The sequence below is a fragment of the Mesoplodon densirostris genome, chromosome 8, assembly GCF_025265405.1.
Source record: "Mesoplodon densirostris isolate mMesDen1 chromosome 8, mMesDen1 primary haplotype, whole genome shotgun sequence".
In the NCBI taxonomy this organism is placed as follows: Eukaryota; Metazoa; Chordata; class Mammalia; order Artiodactyla; family Ziphiidae; genus Mesoplodon; species Mesoplodon densirostris.
In genome coordinates, this window is record NC_082668.1 from 87,681,552 (window position 1) to 87,700,579 (window position 19,028).

The 19,028-nt window shown below is 40.3% G+C and overlaps 1 protein-coding gene across 3 annotated transcripts in view; it reads left to right on the plus strand.

Moving 5' to 3' along the window:
* Positions 1–19,028, plus strand: part of CERS6 (ceramide synthase 6) — a 334,052-nt gene that overhangs the window by 307,692 nt on the left and 7,332 nt on the right. The window contains exon 9 of one of the 3 annotated variants that reach the window (XM_060106272.1): positions 12,038–13,346. The exons of 1 other annotated variant lie outside the window; for it this stretch is intronic. In XM_060106272.1, coding sequence (XP_059962255.1) covers positions 12,038–12,137 — 100 coding nt within the window. In that variant the 3' untranslated portion in view covers positions 12,138–13,346. Of the gene's footprint in view, positions 1–12,037; positions 13,347–16,829; positions 16,987–19,028 lie in introns of those variants that run through there. One more of the 3 variants, XM_060106270.1, reaches the window with a different exon arrangement.

Consider the following 19,028-nt stretch of genomic DNA (forward strand, 5'->3'; position numbering starts at 1 on the left):
TAAGAACTGAGAGTGTCCAAGTGTACAAAGGATTCATATCCCTTAACTCCAGCGAGTTAAGAAAGTGACAGATGGGTTAAGTTATTTAAGTACATTATTTAAATTATTTTTCTTTTGTTCTCGGTTATTTTATGCTGTTATTTTATTTTATTTTATTCTTGCTAAGTACAATAGCTGGATCCTCAGTTTTATATTATATAACACAACTGATTCTACTGTCTAGCAAGGTATAAAGAGGATGGGAAACCATGTGCGAAAGAGAGGAGGTTGGAAGAGCCAGCATTTAGGGGGATGTGGCTTAAGTTCTCCAGGTCAAATTAGAAACTGATGTTGACAAGTTCAATATGGCGAAAAGAGCGAGGGAAAGATTAGTCTTGTGTCCTTTTCCAAAATTTGTGCATATATGTTGCCTAAAGAGGGCAAAATCCCATGGATTTTCAATCACATATACATGATTTAAAGGCACTTCCCACAAAACTGTGGTTCTCAACAGATGAAAATAAATGTTGATTAGCCCAATTTGAAGAAAAAATGGAAAGGAATTGACTTTACTTTCTTAACTTTTTCTAGATAGCCTGAAATTTCTAGGTGGTACATATTACCTTCAGAATGAGAAAATATTAAAGCCATTCTAATTATGGAAAAATTTCATTTATCCTACAAATATTTCAAATCCTACTATTTGCCAAACACTCTACTAGGTATTTGAGACCAGCAGTGAAAAGGTAGACATTTCAGTCCCTGCCCTTATGAAGCTTTCAATCCAGGGAGGCAGATACCAGTCACACAGCTGCAGTGGTGAGTACTGTGCTGACGTTTGGGCTGCTGTGAGGATCCGACCTATTCTGAGGGTCAGAGGATGATTCCCTAAGGAACGACTTTGAAGCCCCCGTCTGAGGAATGAGTCTGGGTCAGCTTGGGCACTCAGGGCTCACGGATCTACTCAAGAACTGAGAAAAGTGTTTTGAAATGGTTCACAGTGATAATCTGAATTCTTAAAATATATATAATCTGGATTATCTGAATGACCCCCTCCTGACCAAATACTGCCACGATTTCATTACTCGCATTGTCTTTTTGTTGTTTTTGTTGTTAAAGTGTTACTTTATTTCTTGGGTTTCTGTGAAGTTTATGGAATTGGTAGTTTTGTTTGTTTTTTGTTTAAATTTTTATTTTATATTGGAGCATAGTTGATTAACAATGTTGTGTGAGTTTCAGGTGTACAGCAAAGTGATTCAGTTATACATATACATGTATTTATTCTTTTTCAAATTCTTTTCCCACATAGGTTATTACAGAATATTGAGCAGAGTTCCCTGTGCTATGCAGTAAGCCCTTGTTGGTTAAATACAGAGGGCAAGGGCAAGGGGGGAGGGATAGATTGGGAGTGTGGGATTGACATGTTCACATTGTCTTTTTGCTTGTAATCACCTTGCAACAAGATCTAGGTTGGGGACTCATCTAGTTAGAATCCTGTTACAGTAACTGCCTAGGTACGAGTTGATGGTGGTAGAGAGTAGTAGTAGCAGTGTAGACAGAAGTAAATGGATTCCAGAGGAATTCAGGAGATTGACAGGGTGTATAGCCACATTGGTTATAGAGAGGATGGGTAAAGGGTGACACCACAATTTTGACTTAAGTAACTCGATGAGGGCTAAAGCCATGTACTGAAGTAAGGAGACGGTGGTTAACAGAATGAGCTCTGGATAAACCTGGTATATGTTCAGATCCTGGGTCTGTCACTCTGACTGTATGACTCTGGGTGAATTACCTACTCACTCTAAACTCTTCTGCAAAATTTGGGGATGAACACAATAGTATGTCCCTGGAGTTATGATGGTTAATAATAGGAGTGGCAGTGGTGTTACATTTAATAGGAATAGGCTTGGGGAAAATATAAATTTGGTTTTGGAGGTGCCTCATAAATATCCAAGAGGAGGTGCCATGCAGGCAAGTGTGTGTGTGTGTGTGTGTGTGTGTGTGTGTGTGTGTGTGTGTGTGTGTGTCTAGGAGTGTTTCAAAACAAAACAAAAGAAGATAGACTTGGCTGGAAAACCAAACTGAAGAAAAGAATCACAAGCATGATTTTGATCGTGTGCTCGTTTGTTTCATGAGCTCAGGCTGGTAGTGAGATCAAAGTTCACAGAGAAATCAAGAAAATTGTTATTTCAGGACCACAGCTTCTAGCTTAGGCAGGCACACTTTAAAGGTGTGTCACTCTTCATATCCAAAGACCATAAATGTGAATGCTGCATTCAAGAGCAGCAGGGGTAACATTCTAAGTACTGGTTCCTTGGTACAAGGGGCATGTAAATAACATAGAAGTCCCCGGGTTATACAGTTAGCATCAAAACTTCAATCTCAGCGTAACATTTGTTTCAAAGGATGAGTACATTCTTGGCAGCTCCGAGGTTGTTGAGGACCCAGGCTTTAAGGGAAAAAGTCAGAGCTTTAAGGACAAAAAAATTGAGCTTTGACTTCACTGGCATTTGTCTTGTTCTGTGGAGAAAGAAACAAATCACAGTGGATAATGATAAAAATGCACATTAGCATTTTGTTGGTATTGCAATTTGCTTCGGTTCTGCTTGTTATAGGGTTCACTTGAAAAGGCTTCCAAAGCCCCTCTGTATTAGTCTCAATGTGAGATATCATCTCCTTTATTGCCTAACATCCTAATAATTTTATTTTCAGGGGCCTAATGTTCTCATTTTTTTTTTCCTGTGGCGTGTCTAATGCTGCTGCTAAAACGAACATCTTGGCAGTAAACAAGCCCAAAACAATTATCATGGCACAATGCACTGAATAATTATGCCTATGGGTATAAATATCACAAAGCAAGTGTGAAAAGCAGCCCTGCTCTATCTGTACTTGTAAATCGGTGTATCCAGCAGGAATACTCTGGGGACTGCTGAAGTGAGGGCCACGCCTGCTGTCAGATTTCTTGGAAAGGGAACTGATCAAGCATCCCCCAGTCTCAGTACCTAATATTCTGTAAAGTGCCTTGGCAGATCCAAAGCAGGTCAAATGCACACAATCATTGCACTCTTAGAGCTTATGCTTTAAAGTGAGAGGCAGTGAAATCATGGGAAAATATCTAAAATGAAACAGACACACATTAAAGGACAAGTCATAGGAAGAGGCCAGGCATAGGAAACTGCGAGTGCCAGCACCCTGGGGTGGGAACAGTGTTGGCCTATTTCTGGAACAGAAAGAAGCTTGATGAACAAGAGGGAGATGGCCAGAGTTGAGGTTGGAGAGGTAGGAGAGGTCCAGATTAGGAACTTTTATGGGCCTTGGGATGTGTTTGGGATTTTATTCTTATTGCAGTGGGCTGTGATTAGAAGGCTCAAAGCAGGAGAGTGATTCAAACAGTTATGATTATTCCTGAGACCTTTCGGCATCACTGCTACAGAGCAGTAGGATGGCTCCCCGCTGCCCCTCGACACCCTTCTCCTTGGGATGGATGCTTATTTGGGACTTTGGTTGACTTTCCAGGCAGACGGATTTTCCCTTGTCTCAATATCCTAGGTGAGGAAGGGATAGTTTGCCCCAGGCTTCACACTACTTGGGGCCATTCCTAACCCTCCCAGTTAGAGAAGTAGGGTAATATTTGTATCCATATTTATATTTGCCATCCTGATGGAAGGGGCAACTTGAGGTAAGGTCGAAGAGACGGTGAGTTACTAGCTGGAGCCGTGTGAGAGTTGCTTTTCAAAAATGAACTTGAAAGTCTTTTATATAGTCTCCTCTGGTGTTTTAAACATAACAAGCCCGGTGATATATCTTAGGAAACTTGATGACATTGACTGAATCTAAAGGGGAATATTCTTATCAAGTAAAAATCTATAATGAACACTGCTCTCTCTTTAGCATCATGGTTGTTAAGTGACCCAAGTCATCGTAACTGGGTGATGAATCACAAACACTCACCAAGGACGCTCCATGCTGGAGCGTCAATTAAGAGATCAATTAAGTGTGTGCTTAGGACACAAGCAAAGTGGGCCATAAGGATTTTTTAAAATATTTTTACATTTCAACAAGAATTGACTTGATTCCCCATGCCAAAAGAGAAAAAGATTTTTAGAGATTTTCTTATTGTTTTGTGGTTTGGAATCATTTTTAATATCAATTATATGTGGGCAGGGATGAGGGCGCCATCTTCTTTTCCAGCTTTGGGCTTCTTGATCTGGTTCTGTGGACACTCTCCCTCCTTTGCATCGGGCTTTACTTATTGTCTGAATGAGTTTACAAGCTCATGCTTCAGACCCTTTCTTCGAAGGACAATTTCTGCAAAATCCTGGGACGTTAAACATAAGCTTTGTGTAGCCCAAAGAAGCAAGGGGCTGGGAAGAGTGGGGTCCTCAACTATCTCTGAGTTGGGGCAGTTTGAAACCTCAGAGTTGGGGATTCTGATGCCAGGGTGCTATTGTTCTCATTAAAGTGGGCGAGGGGACAACATTGTAAACATTTCATGCACAGTCTGGTAACTGTCATTCATCCACACACAATCATAAATGACCTGCAGCCATCACATCTACTGAGGGCAGAAACGGATCATCAAAAGTTATTCAGAATTGTTTGTAGATTTAAAAAAATAAATAAATAAACAAGTACAAAAGGGAATTAGAGAACAAAAGAGGCAGTTTCCAAACTTGTCTGCACATTAGAGTCATCTGGGGACCTTTTAAAGATTGCACCACACAAGCTATGCCCCAGACCGTCTGAATTACAGTCTCTGGAGGCCGTCATAGGCATCAGTACTGTTAATGCTCCCCAGGGAATTCCAGTGAGCAGCAGGCCTGGGAACTGCCGCCCTGCAGAACAGCCTCATTGAAGCACATGGCACAGGATGGGACTCGGAGAAACCAGGTTTCTAAATTCTACAGGTTAAGGGGAATTAGTTTAAAACTGGAAAACACCATTCCGATTAAAAACTGATTTTGAACATTGTCAATGGACATGTTATATACATATATATATATATTTATACAGACTCCAGAAATCACATGTATATTTACTCGTTAACCCAAAATATTTGCCAAAAAATTGGTATTTGTGGAGCACCTGCCAAGGATGCAGGTGGAAGGCCATGTCTTGCCATCATGTTCCAGGTGAGATCTCAGTCAAAGGAAGAGCTGGGCAGAATAATCGGGAAGGTCCATCTGACTTCCTGGGATTTTTCTTCTTGGATTTGTTTCTTTAGTACCAGCTGAGTGCCATGCTAAGGATACTCGTTCATAGAAATGTGAATCCTAAAACCAACAGGTGTGGCTCAGATTCGAGTTCCCCTCCGTGTGTACACTTTGGGCATTCCTAAAGGTGTTCAGGCCCGACACCGAAGATTCAGCTTCACCTGTTCCCCCGCTGAGAGTGGAACACAAATAGGTATTTTTGAACTAACTTGAAAGGGTTAAAGTTTTTTAGACCATCATCCTTGAAAAAAGTTCTTAAGTGTTTTCTCTAAGAATACTACATACATGTAGAAAATCTTTTATTTTAAATTCCTAGAATCAGAAGTAGCCAATGTGAACATTTTAGAATATTTTCTTTTAATCACAATTTAATCACATTTTATATATGCATGTATTAACACATACATATGAAAACTGGAGATCATACTGCATATGATTTTAATATGATTTTTTCACTTTTCATTAAATTGTGAGGATTCTTCCATGTTGTTAAATAGGAGAGATGATTTTAATGTATGAATAACATTCTACCTTACAGATACACATTTTAACCATTTGTTTCTTTTTTGCCATTAAAAACAGTATGTTTTTTAATTTGTTGACAATGTATTTATTTAAAGATAAAGATAGATAACTGGAAAAGTAAATTTATGAGGATAAACAATCATTTTAAAATATTTATATGTATGGCCAAATTTTCTATAAAGATTTCACCAATTTACACTCTGACCAGCCACTTACAAGAGCATTGCTTTTATTGTATTTTTGGCAGCACAGTGGTTTATCTTCTTTTTTATATATATTTGATAGTTTAATTATGTAAGCTTCAGGTATACAGCATTATAGTTTAACATCTGTATACACTACAAAATGATCACCACCACAAGTCTAGTTATCATCCATCACCATATAGTTGACCCCCTTCATCCACTTCGCCTACCCCCTTCCCCTCTGATAACCACTAATCTGTTCTCTATATCAAGGAGTTTGTTTTTATTTTGTTTTGTCTGTTTGTTGTTTTTTTTAGATTCCACATATGAATGAAATCATACAGCATTAGTCTTTCTCTATCTGACTTATTTCACTTAATAAGTCAGATCACACCTTCAAGGTCCATCCATGTTCTAATCAGTATAAAGTTTGAAGATTATTCTCAGTAGGAAACAGTGTATGAAGTTAGGGGTGTCTGAGTTCAAAGAAGTCAGAGGCAAGTAACACAATCTTAAATACAGTAAGTTATAACAGTCTAATTTTCACAATCACAGAATTTCTAAGGAGTTATTTGCTTGCAAGAAATGTCAAATAATATGTGACTTGAATAATAAATGTTTACTCATTTAATAAAAAACGAATAGTTTACTCTTCAAAAAAAAAAAAGGTCCATCCATGTTGTCCCAAATAGTAGGATTTCACTCTTTTTCATGGTTGAGGGATATTCCATTGTGTGTGTGTGTGTGTGTGTGTGTGTGTGTGTGTGTACACACCACATCTTCTTTACCCATTGATCTATTGATGGACACTTAGATTGCTTCCATTTTGCATGTATCTTTTCAAAATAGTGTTTTCATGTTCTTCAGGTAAATACCCAGAAGTGGAATAGCTGGGTCATATGGTAGTTCTATTCTTAAGTTTTTGAGGAATCTCCATACTGTTTTCCATAGTGACTGCACCAGTTTATAGTCCCATCAGCAGTGTTCAAGGGTTTCCTTTCCTCCACATCCTCTCCAACACTTGTTACTCCTGTCTTTTTCCTGATAACCATTCTGACAGGTGTGAGGTGATATCTCACTGCGGTTTTTTTTGTTTTGTTTTGTTTTTTGCGGTATGCGGGCCTCTCACTGTTGTGGCCTCCCCCGTTGCGGAGCACAGGCTCCGGACGCGCAGGCTCTGGACACGCAGGCTCAGCGGCCATGGCTCACGGGCCCAGCCGCTCCGCGGCATATGGGATCCTCCCAGACCAGGGCACGAACCCGTATCCCCTGCATCGGCAGGCGGACTCTCAACCACTTGCACCACCAGGGAGGCCCTCACTGCGGTTTTGATTTGCATTTCCCTGAGGATTAGTGATGATGAACATCTTTTCATGTGCCTGTTGGCCATCTGTATGCCTTCTTTGGAAAAATGTCTATTCAGATCCTCTCCCCATTTTTTAATTGAGTTGTTTTGTTGTTGTTGAGTTGTATGAGTTCTTTATATAGCTTGGCTATTAAGCCTTGTCAAGTGTATGGTTTGCAAACATCTTCTCCCACTCAGTAGGTGGCCTTTTCGTTTTGATTTTATTGCATTCTTTGTTTTAAAGTCTGCTTGGTCTGATATGAGTATAGTTACTTGAGCTTTCTTTTCATTTCCATTTACGTGGAATATCCTTTTTCGTCCCTTCACCTTCAGTCTCTGTGTGTACTTACTTCTGAAGTGAATCTCTTGTAGGCAACATATAGATGGGTCTTATTCTTTTATCCATTCAGCCACTCTATGCCTTTTGATTTGATAGCTTAAACGTTTTCTCTTTTAATTTAATTTGTTAGTTTGAACATGTTCAAACCCACAGAGAATTTGAAAAAAATATATAATGAATACTCATATACTCCCACCTGCCCTCATCACCTGTTACCCCTTGCAGTGCCCATTGCATTTCTTTTACACACATGCATTTCTCTTACATTTGTCAAATCATCTGAAAGTGGGTTGCAGATGTCATGACACATCATTCCAAAAACTATGGCATACATATCTCTTGTTTAATTTTGTATTCATTGGATTATAAGCACAGTGGAACATTTCATCCATGTTTTCATAAGTCATTTGTATTTGTATTTGTTCTGTGAACTGTCTGTTCATCTCCTTTGCCTACTTCTCCATTGATGATGTAGCACTTTCATCATCAACATCTATGATGCATGTGAGTGAAAGCTGCATCAAATGCTACCCAAATACCGCTCAAACCTCCTAACAAGGTGCTAGGCCCAGTACACACGGATAGCCAATGGTGTGTAAGAAATTTCCCTTGTGATTTAAGGTATGGCCTTGGCTATTGCTATTTCTGTCAGTGAGAAGAGAAGGCTTATATTCATCTCATTGACTGTAAACATTCTATTCATGGCCAGGGACTATGGAAAGAAGTGATTGAGGTTGAATGGGTAAGCACTGTAAAGCACACTATAGCTAGTAGGAGCAGAGAGAGTGTCTTGTCCTGGCAGTTAAATTGTTTTTTTGCCGTTTAGATGAAGCCCCCTAGGACAGGGGTCCCCAACCCCTGGTCCACGGCCTGTTAGGAACCGGGCCGCACAGCAGGCAGTGAGCAGTGGGCGAGCGAGGGAAGCTTGATCTGTATTTACAGCCGCTCCCCATCGCTCGCATTACCGCCTGAACAAACCCTATCACCCCCTCCAACCCTGTCCATGGGAAAATTATCTTCCACGAAACCGGTCCCTGGTGCCAAAAAGGTTGGGGACCGCTGCCCTAGGACACTGTATACTGTATTCAAAGATAAGTTTTACCAAATAAAACCACTGTCTCGAGGGCCACTATCTTGATATGTTTGCAGTTGGGATTTCTGCAAAAGAACTCTTTGCCATCCAGCTCCTGAGTCTGCACACCCTTGCTGAACAACTGTCCTGGGACCACCTGAGTCAGATGGGGTGGAGGGGGAGGCCTCTGGGTTTGCTGCATTTCAGCCGTCCTTCTCTCCAAGGCAGGGTTTGTATTTCTTTCTTCCTCAGTAAATTGTTAGAATATGTACCTGCGCTGAGTTTGCCAGCAGATAGATCACACCCGGCAGATTCCCAGCCTGGCAGTTACAGGTGGAAGAAGCTTTTGAGTTTCAGGCCCTGAGCTTTGCACAGCCATTTCCCCCTCCTAAGTTCCAGGGCACAGCTATTCGTCTTGTGGCTCTCTTTTTATTAGTGTAACATGTAATCCCAGAAATGGTGTGGTATTAAATGTCACGCACAGTTTGTGCAAGGCCTGGTCCTGATTCAAGTTACAGACATGAGCAATGCCTCAGGAAAGCAGGTCCCCTGTCTCCTCGTCCCCTCTGTCTGCCCGTTTCCCATCCGCCCATTCCCCTTCTCTCTCTTTCCTTTCCCCTTCCTCGTTTCCGTGTCTTCCTGCCCCCAAGACAAGATTTGCAGGTATTGCCCCCATAGTTTCCAGAAGCTCTGTCTTATATCTTGCAAAACACACTTCTTCCACAGAACCATGAAATAAGAAGGTAACAGAAGGAGAGTGCAGAGATCAGGCAGGTTTCACGGTTCTTAGGCCAGTTATTAAGCTCTAACAAAAACAGGGGACTCTGACAAAAACAGCTCCAAACATGCCAACAAAGCCCCATTCCAGGGACAAAAGCGATCAAATGTGCTTATGATGTGTGTTCAAGTTGGCCTCTCTACCGTCTCAGAATCTCCACACTCATAACCACGGATGAACCTAGAGAGCTGCTTCCTTCGTTCAGAGGGAATAAAAGCATCTGTCTTTGGAGGCAGTGCTGCGAACAGACCTATCCCAGAGAGGCAGGGACTTTGCCGCCACTGGGACGCCCTGCTCTGCCCTGCGAGCAGCTCTCCTCCTAGGCCCTCCCAGGAGCCAGCCATCCCCCACTCACATAAAACATGCCAGCCTGAGGGGACAGAGGGCACCAGCTGGTGTGACCACAGACAAGTTCCGTCAGTCACTGCCTTCTTGTCTGGAGCAGGAGGTTGGGACTTTGAGGAAAACCGCATATGGCCAAGCCAGGCCACCCCTGTGCAGCTCTGAGACTTAGTGAGGTAGCTTTTGGGAAATGCATCCAGCTCTGCGAAAATCTGTTGCCCTCTTTGCCCTAGTTAAGACCTTTAGAGGCTTCTATTAGCACTTGGCTATCTATTATCATTCTCCTATGGCCTCCTCAAATTTTAACTTAAACTGATATTTATTTATGGGACTATATACCTGTTATACTTAAATATTCATTACAGAAATTTTATGGAATATGAAACACCACAAAGAAGAAAACGAAATCCCAATCCCATAATTCTGAAATAACCACTGTTCATAATTTGATGTCTTTGTTTCTAACATTTTATATGCTTAAAATTACATATTTTTCTTTACCAAAATGCGATCATTCTGCACATACTGTTTTATAGCTTTGTTTTTCTCATTTAACATTGTACTATAAGCATTTTTCCATTTCATTAAGTATTCTTCTATAACATAATTATATCGGTTACAGAATATTCCATCTTCTGAGAAGGTCATTGTTTATTCATCAGTACCCTATTTGTAAACATCATCTAGGATGTTTCAAGTAGTATGCTACTATAAATAATATTTAAATGAACATCCTTATGGCTAAATCTTCCAAATCCCTGAAATTCTTTCTTAGGACAAAAGGTTGGAAATAGAATCATAGACATAGTAGGTATGTACATTTTGATACATGTGGTAACATTACCCACTAAATACAATATGCCAACTTATATTCCATCCCCAGCTCCCCAACTAGATTATGAGCTCTTTTGAGGCCCACGAATATGTGTCCCCAACAGTGGGGACAGTGTTGGGCATACAGTACAAACCTGTGCTTCAGTTTCTTCATCTGTGAAATAGACATAATAATACCTACTTTGGAAAAAAACAGAATTTATCACATAGGGTTCATTTCATGAGGATTATGCGTTAGCACATTAAAGCCTGAGCCCAGTTCCTGACACATAAAACTCAATAAATATTAGCCTAGTGTAAGAACTTTACTATATGGGGATTCTTCTGTATGAGGTGTTGAAAGGATTAAGTAAAACAATGTATATAACGTGTTTGGGCCAGTGCTCAACACATACTAATTACTCAGTAAAGAGCAGTTATGGGGACTTCCCTGGCGGTCCAGTGGTTAAGACTTCGCCTTCCAATGCAGGGGGTATGGGTTTGATCCCTGGTCGGGGAGCTAAGATCCCACATGCCTTGCAGCCAAAAAACCAAAACATAAAAAACAAAAGCAATATTGTAACAAATTCAATAAAGCCTTTAAAAATGGTCCACATCAAAAAAAATCTTTAAAAAAAGAGCAGTTATTGAGAACCAGACAAGTCTGTTTTAGGGGCACGTAGGCAACAAAGAGGAGGGTTGAAAGTAAGTATGTTGGAATCAGGATACAGCCTGAAGGACATATTCTTCTCTAGGGAGACTCAGGTTGGGAGATGAGGAACATAGAAAGGCAGACCAGACAGTGGAGGGGTTGGGAACTCAGGCAGACAGACAGCAAATGGGGCACCAAGAGGGCAATGACTCATTTTGAGAAAAACATCCACCCCAGCCAGGAAGTTACTAGTGACAAACTTCCTGTGATATAAGGGATCAATGTCTAAGTCTGGCCAGGCTGTGACCTAAAAGTAAAAATAAATGAATTGATCCCTATGTCTTACTCAGATAAGAATATGACAGAACTGATACTCCCATTGCTAGAGGAAAGACAGATGGTCCCTCCGTGTTCAAGTTCAGCTTCCTTTCCGGGATAGAGAATTTACTTCTGTGTCTGCTACAGGCTGCGAATCTATTATTCGAGATAATTAGGCATCCAGGCATTGTGAGCAAGGTTTTCTGCTGTCTAGCAGACTACCCAACGCTTGACCAAATTGTTCTTAAGTCTGGAGCTTTTATTACTTTAGAAAAACCAGGACAAAGAGCATTGCTCATAACAGTGAATTAATTACCTGACTTTTTCTTTTTCAGATGTTAAGTGTCCATGGTTTCTGTTGAGAGTACATTTTAAATGCTTTTCTATTACCATCTACTTTAAAATGAGCAAAACATGCCAGTAGATTATGGATAAGCTTTAGGTAGAATCTACTTTTCATTTATGGTTTGTGTAGGTCAAATGAAAATAAATGCCAGAGAAGCACACACGTCCTGAAATATACTGCGGTCTGTCTGGGAAAGCAAAGTCAAGACCATTCCAAAGCTCTGAAGTAAAGAACACCTTAATTTTGACTGTAAAACAAGTTTTCCTTTTTAATCTACCCTCACTGGCATCATGCAGCGATCCTCAGCGTGAAGCCCTGAACCTGACTCTCCCTGAGAAGCAATCCTGGCTCTCTTTGGATATTTGACATGGATCTAATTATTGTGGTTTTTCTATAGATCATTCCAGAAACAGACAACCAAGGCTCAGGTGGAGCTCTCTGGTGGGGTTAGAAAAGGAAGGGGTGCAGGCAAAGCTTATGATTACTTGCCATGGCTTTATCGTAAAGGTCCACCTGTAACTTCATTCACACAGTGAGAGCACCTAGGCCTCTGTCATCTTTAATAACTCAACCACCATTATGTGATCCTGCCTCTAAATCACTGGAATATTTTAAAAGTCAGATATATGGAGCGGAAAGTAAGGATATTTATCTAACTTTGCATACTAAAGATAAACTTTTGAGTTGGCAGTCACGATAAAAAAGAAAAAAAAATGCATCGGTTATAGCTTTTCTGAATGAGACACCGGTGGAGATCTTCTCACACTGTGCTCCATGACAGTAGAAGACTTCTGGGCTTCCGAGGGTTAAGGGGCAAGCAGAAGTCACATTGATGCTTGGAATATGAATGAGTAAAGCCTTAAATGTAGTATTAAAACGAGACTACTCTGACTTTTCTTTGCTTAAGAAAAAGTGGCTAAACTTTTCTGCTTGAATGTATACATTCCCCTCCTCCTATCCCCACATAGCCTGTATATACATATTTCTGTGATAATCAAATTTAAGATGAAAAATCCATAAAGGGTAAGCCTGAGCAAAAGTAACTATAGGGCAAGTCCAATTAAATTCTTATGATTCATTAAACAGCCATTAAAATAACCCATCAGGGCTAAGCTATTGGGGTGGTAAGTGGTGCATCTCTACATCACCAGTGAATTGCTTGGAGCTTTGCCCTGCAGGCATCGTTTCTGTTGGGAATCACGCAGGAAGAAAGCAGCACAGACGGGAGCCTCTTCATTCCATTGTTGGGGAAGATTCTTAGAAAGGAAGGTGTAACCTGAAGAGGGAGTGATTTCTGTGCTGGGACCCAGACTTTGGCAGAAGGTTCTGGCAGAATAGACCTACTTGAGTGCGCTTTGTACATGCGTGATGCGCCATCTAGTGGTTAAGTGACCCTAACGTTAATGAAAAGGAAAATGGTCTTTTCTGGCCCCTTATGCTTCCAAACTCTCCACCACTTGATTGGAGCAGCAGGAAGTTTGATGCTGTAGGCTATTTTGGGGGAAGAAAAAAATCTATTTTCTTACAAGCCATATATTGACCCCAAATTAGTGGGGGGGTGGGGTCGAAACACTGATATTATAGTAATTATGCAAGCCAGACGTTGCATATTGGCAGTGTTTGCCCCGGAGTACTTTTTTCCATTTTAGTTTATTGAGGTATAATGCACACAGTGCCGTACACAAATCTTCATGATACATTTTTACATTTGTAAAATTTTGCATATGTATAATCTGCATACTCACCACCTGAATCAAGATAGAGAATGTTCCCAGCATGCCAGCAGCCTCCCTCCTGCCTGTCCCCTCAATCCTACCTCAAAGATACCACTCTTCAGAGCCCTGTCACCATAGATGTGTAATGACGTCATTAAAGTATGTACTCCTAACCCTAACCTCTGGGAAAGGATAAAATCCTGTCATCACCATTTTAATAGTTTGCCCAAAAGGGGACAGTTTTCTCATCAGAAACATTCTGTGGCTAAACAAAGGCGCCATTTCCTGGGTTTGCTGTTTTTCAGAATCCAAGTGGCATAATGTCTCTCTCCTCAATCTCAGTTCCTCATATATTGTTTTCCTTACCAAGCTTCTCACTGAGAGACATAGCTCTTTGGTGCACTGATTGTTCTTTCTCAATTGTCTCTGCAGGCAGCCAAGTCAATTTTCAAAGAAATCCCATTCCTTTTGAGTGGCATTTCAGAGGTGCCACTGATTGTCATGGCAAAGCCTGTGAATTCTGATGCAGTGTTTCAGAAATCAATGTGAATATCATGTCACCAGCGACTGCATGACACTCTGTTCATAATAAGCCAAGCAAACTGTAATGGTGAGAAAGGTTCTCAAACTTATAATTCAGCACAGGCTAATTTATAATGCGTAACATCACGCGGTCATGGTTGCCATTTCTACAGGACCTCCTTCTGTTCAAATGAAACTAAATTCCCTCTGAAGGGCAACATGTTTAATATGTCAAGAAGCAGAGCTGGTTCTGAAATAAAATTATTGTGATTATTCCCGAGTTGTCTTGTGCATATCTATTTATTTGATTACTGAACAAACACACAGTCAATCAGCCATCAGGTCCAGCGAGCAAATTACTTCGCAGTGTTTTGCAAGGTGCTGGAGAGAGAAAAGCATAAGGTATGTAAGTCCTCCCTCACTGTCGTGGAGTTCACCTTTGTTTAGACCTGTTGTCCCGTGGCCTGCAAACTGTGTATAAAGACATGGCAAACAAGGCAGGAATATAGGCATTATCCTAACTTATTCCTTTTTATAAATAACTTGTATTTTGTCCTAATTATTTGTCATGGATTTGGAGAAGAGAAGAATATAAAGAAGAAAATACAAAATTCCCTAATCGACCAAAGAAAGAAAGTCTATAATGGCTTTAATTCCTTCCAATGAATTATAATTCTCTTACTTTTTCTGTGTGTATGTGCAAATATATATTTATTTTATGGAATTGAGATATTACGATTTTTCTCTCTATCATAAGAAACTCTTGAAACATGTTTAATATTGTGAGTGACTTTATAATTTCTGGAATATCTTCATAGTTTTTTAACCACTACCTGTTATTGGAGATTTTAATTGTTTGCTGTCTTTGAAATAGTTACAGAGATTTAATGCCTATTATTTGAAATGAACTCTGACATTTTACCATACTTAACAGCCAGAACTACCAGAATAGGGTTAAATAATAATGGTGATGCTGGTTGTCCGTGGTTTGTTCCTAATTATAAAGTCAGTAACTCTGGTATTTGTTAAATATTATGACCACTGCTGAGTTGAGCTGGATAAAAATCATATTAAGTGCTTTAAGTTCCAAGTTTTAAACATCAGCAGTGGAGAATTGAACATTGCCAAATGTCTTTCAGTGCAGGTGGAATAATTAGGTTTGTACCAATTTGGCCTATGGATGTGTGATAATTATATTAATAGATTTCCTAATGTTGGTCCGCCTCCACCAGAATGAATACTACTATATCATAGAGTAATATACTTTTAATGAATTGTCAAATTCAGCTCCATACTATTGATTTTAGGATTTTAAATCCATGTGTATTGAGCATTGTTCTTGAGAGATAACTAATATGGCAGGGTTAGAGACACACTCTGTTTGTCTCATTCTGGTCTATGAATGCAGGTTGCTGAAATTGGGCATGGGGAACCTGTTTATGTCTATTATTCATTCCCCTTTTTTTCTTTACCTCTTATCCCAACTCAAACAAACGTGTTTTTTTTTTCTTTTGTGAATTCACTAAGTACTTTTCTTAACCTCTCTCAAAGCATTCATCACACTCTTATATTAAAATTTTCTGTATATGTGCCTTCTGTTCTTGTATGAGTGGTCTGTGTACGTTCAAGAGTTTTCCATCCCTCCCCCTTAGTCACTGAGTGTTGTCCACCTAACCTCTCCTGAGGGTCCCTGTAAAGTACTGCAGGGACAGTTGGTGGAAGTATACTTCGATGAGTTTTGTCAGTCCACTTAGATCTCCAAACCAGCCCATCACTGAGCTAAGGAGGAAAGCAAGGAAGTGGCAGTAATTCCAAAATTTTGTGGCTACCGTGCTTCAGTGTGGCAGCAGTATGAGTCCAGAAGGCATGAATCAACTTCCAAAGGCTTAGGAGCAGATACAGCAAGGATGAGAGCCAAGCACTGAAACCAGCCGTCCTGTATCTGCCCCAGGTGACGGCTCCATCCTGGTCCTCTTGGTGGATAACAGAGGGAACCAATTACTTCAAATACTTTCGCCTGCCTGAAGTACATACTCTTAAAACTAAGTATATTCATTATATTCTAATAATTAAAAAAAAATCCTTCCAACACTCATCTCAAGACATCACTTCAATATAATATCTTTCAGTTGCCAGTTCTTTCCCAGGGGAAGGCTTACAAAATTCAGGTCCCAGTACAGGCTCCCCTACTAGACTATAAACCACTTGAGGACAGGGATTAGGTCTTAAGTATATTCTAACTCACTGTGCTAAGCATATAGTTTAAACTTAACTAGTGTTTCTGGAATTAATTACTCTTTTTTTTCTTGCAATGTAATGTTATTAAATGGTATTCCTCACACTTATTTAAAGGCCAAAAGCAACTTCAAGGAGGATACAGGCCTTTGAACCAGTAGTGAGAAATAGAATCAATTGAAAACATAATGAAAATTAACAGAAGAAATGACAACAGAAGTGAATGGGAGCATAAGTACAGTATTCAAGCTAGAATCCAAAGGAATGTTACGCCACCAGGGGAATCGTTCCGGTGATGACTCTTCTAAGTACCTTGTCAGCCTTCAGACCATCCTTGCAGGGAGTAGTCCGTGGATATCATTGACTTCGTGCTTCTTTGCAGTAACTAGAGTTCCTTTGAAGGCAAAGTGAAAAGCTGTGTTCAATGATTACTTTCTCCTTTTCCTTAGGGTGTTAAATACCACATTATTTGAAAGTTGGGAGATTGTTGGACCTTACCCTTCCTGGTGGGTTTTTAACCTACTGCTGTTGGTAATACAAGGCTTGAACTGCTTCTGGTCTTACTTGATCGTAAAAATAGCTTGCAAAGCTATTTCAAAAGGCAAGGTAAGATAAAACTCACCCTTTCTAATATGTCCCAGAAAATTATGGTTTTCTGTTCTTCTAATCAACAAGAACATGATTTATTATTTAGAATTTCATCAGAACTGTTTTTTCTCCTTCAAGGTTTAGCACAACCTCTTTGAAACACAATACAGACTTTCATTTTCTTCTGTTTAGTTGATTTTTTTACACGTAGCATCGCTTTGCTGAATGATATGCATTTATAATTTTAGATTCAATGGAGGTATATTATTTGTTGTGTTCCTACTCTCCCTTTCTCTGTCTCCCTTGGTCCTCCTCTGATTTATACTTATACCAAACAAATTTAATCATTCTTTTATTTTATGAGAAAGGGTTGCTTGATGCAGGATGACCATTTATGACTTTGTCAGTAAAAATTTAGTTAAATCCCTTTGGTTAAAAATGGGCTCATGAAGCTGATTTGAATAAAGCTTCCCAGGCCTCAAGCCCTCTGTGTAGAGCAGTGACTTTTCTGGAACGTTCTCTGTGACATTTTCTTACTTTCATTGTTCGTTCTCTTCCTTCTGCCAACCTGGAAGTCTGGGAAGTGGAACCCTTTACATGTAAGTTGCTCACGCCTCTCTCTCTACGCCAGTCCTGGGTCCCACGTTAGCCCGTTGGAGGGGCACTCTGATGCTTTTGTTTCCATGCATATTGTTCTGTCTAATCTGTTGGCACTGCCTGGAGGCTCTAACAGAGGTGTGGCTCCCACCAGCCGTGAGGGATGCTAGGGACAGCTCAGTTAGTGACCTTTTGTGTGAGCTTTCATTCTGCTAAATTTTTCATGATCCAACGGAGGAGATGGATTTCTTTCATTGGTGTTCAACATGTCAGCTAAAAAACAGAAATAGACCAAAGTGAAGTAGGAGAAACAGAACTCAGTTGGGGAGAGGATCAACGCGGTCCGGAAGGGAGGCCAGAGCATCGGCTCTTTGCCAGGGCTGCCCTGGGCAGCGGGGCAGCACGTGACCGCTTTGTGAGCCCCTTCCGCCTGGGCTCGGGACATCTAGTCACGTACTATGAAGCCAATTCTCGGCATCAGCTCCTATGTAAATACAAAATATTTTGAGCAATGAATTGTTTAAAAGCAAAAGTTCATTTTTTCTCTGTGACCTCGTACCCTTTAAAATGAGCATGTATTTCTATTTTTAAAAACGCTCCTGTCTTCATTTGGATACAAGTTAAATCAATGTGCACAATACTGTCAATATGATAATGGTAACTGAAGATGCGAGGAGGCTGTAGATTAGATGATTTGTGTCCTTACTGTATCGCTATTTCCACCGGATACACTGTCTTCTCTCTAGTTTACTTCTTCAACTTTATTAGGAGACAGTCAATTTTATTCCAGATCTCAGGCTTCAAAATATCTTAACTGCCTTTGCTGTTCACCTAGGGCAGTAAGATTCATCTTGGCCATGAGTTATGGACTCTGTTTTCCTGTGGGTTATTTTGAGATATTCTAAATCGTTCCTTCCTTTGGAGGTAACATAAGTATAGATTTTTTTTCCAAATGCAATTAAAAATAATCTTACTAAGCATGCAAATGTAAATTAATCGCTCTCTGAAACTGGAGTTTTCTTTCCTATTAGCAACTTAATTTATGACTAATGGATTTCTAAACGTAGTGGAGCTTTTATTCTAATGCTATCTTTGTGACCCATTTTTTTTTAAGTTAAAGTATCCTTATAATCTAGTCATTTTGGTGTTTCAGTATCTTAACCTTCTTGGAGATGGTCCTTGTGATTCTCATCTCATCCTAAGGGCCATTGGAGTGAGGTCCATTTTTACATATTTACTCAGTCATCTCTGCTTAGGCTGAAGCAGCAGTGCTCAGCTCAGGACTTTCTCCTGTCCCCACCTCACCCCACCCCACCTGACGGAGGTGACGTTCTCCTGCAGCGATGGTGGCTGCTCAAATTGGGAGGGCAGTGGATTCCAGGGTTCTCCGGTTGGGGGGTAGCAGTGACAGAGAGGATGAGATGTGGAGCCCAGTTCATTCTGAAAAGCCTCCCAGGAGATTC